Here is a 483-nt window from a genome sequence, read left to right on the forward strand (position 1 = left end):
CTGGCTCCAGCCCTGCAGCACCTCCCGGATCTCCTCTGGATTTACTCCAGCAGCTCCATAGCAGGGGTGGCCCTGGATGGGCTTTAAGGTCCCTTCCCACCCAACCCACTCCACCATTCTGTGACCGATCCCTCAGAAACTTCCACGCAGGGGCCAGAACCCCTCAGTGAGGGAGGCTCCTTTGTGTCAGTGCCAGGAGGTTCTTTTGGAGCCTCTCACCTGAAGACCCCAGCCCATTTCTTCAGCAGGGTCTCGCTGTACTGGTCCTGGATCTCCAGCAGCATGTCAAAGAGCTGGTTCACGGGGAAGCCGTAGCCCTGCAGAGCAGCAGGAAGGGAATGAAGCCCCCAGCAGGCAGCTGGGGATCCCTGTCTGTATTTAACAGGGGCAAATCCTCTTTTGGAACCACCCCTGGGGCTCATTTGTCTGTATTTAACAGGGGCAAATCCTCTTTTGGCACCACCCCTGGGGATCCCTGTCTGT

The 483-nt window shown here is 57.8% G+C and overlaps 1 protein-coding gene across 1 annotated transcript in view; it reads right to left on the bottom strand.

The window, feature by feature from the left end:
• Positions 1-483, bottom strand: part of EXOC6B (exocyst complex component 6B) — a 254,020-nt gene that overhangs the window by 120,257 nt on the left and 133,280 nt on the right. Inside the window, exon 10 of the mRNA XM_031064544.1 lies at positions 220-317. Within this exon, the coding sequence (XP_030920404.1) occupies positions 220-317 (98 nt within the window). The remainder of the gene's footprint in view (positions 1-219; positions 318-483) is intronic.

Source organism: Geospiza fortis, unplaced genomic scaffold, assembly GCF_000277835.1.
Source record: "Geospiza fortis unplaced genomic scaffold, GeoFor_1.0 scaffold576, whole genome shotgun sequence".
In the NCBI taxonomy this organism is placed as follows: domain Eukaryota; kingdom Metazoa; phylum Chordata; class Aves; order Passeriformes; family Thraupidae; genus Geospiza; species Geospiza fortis.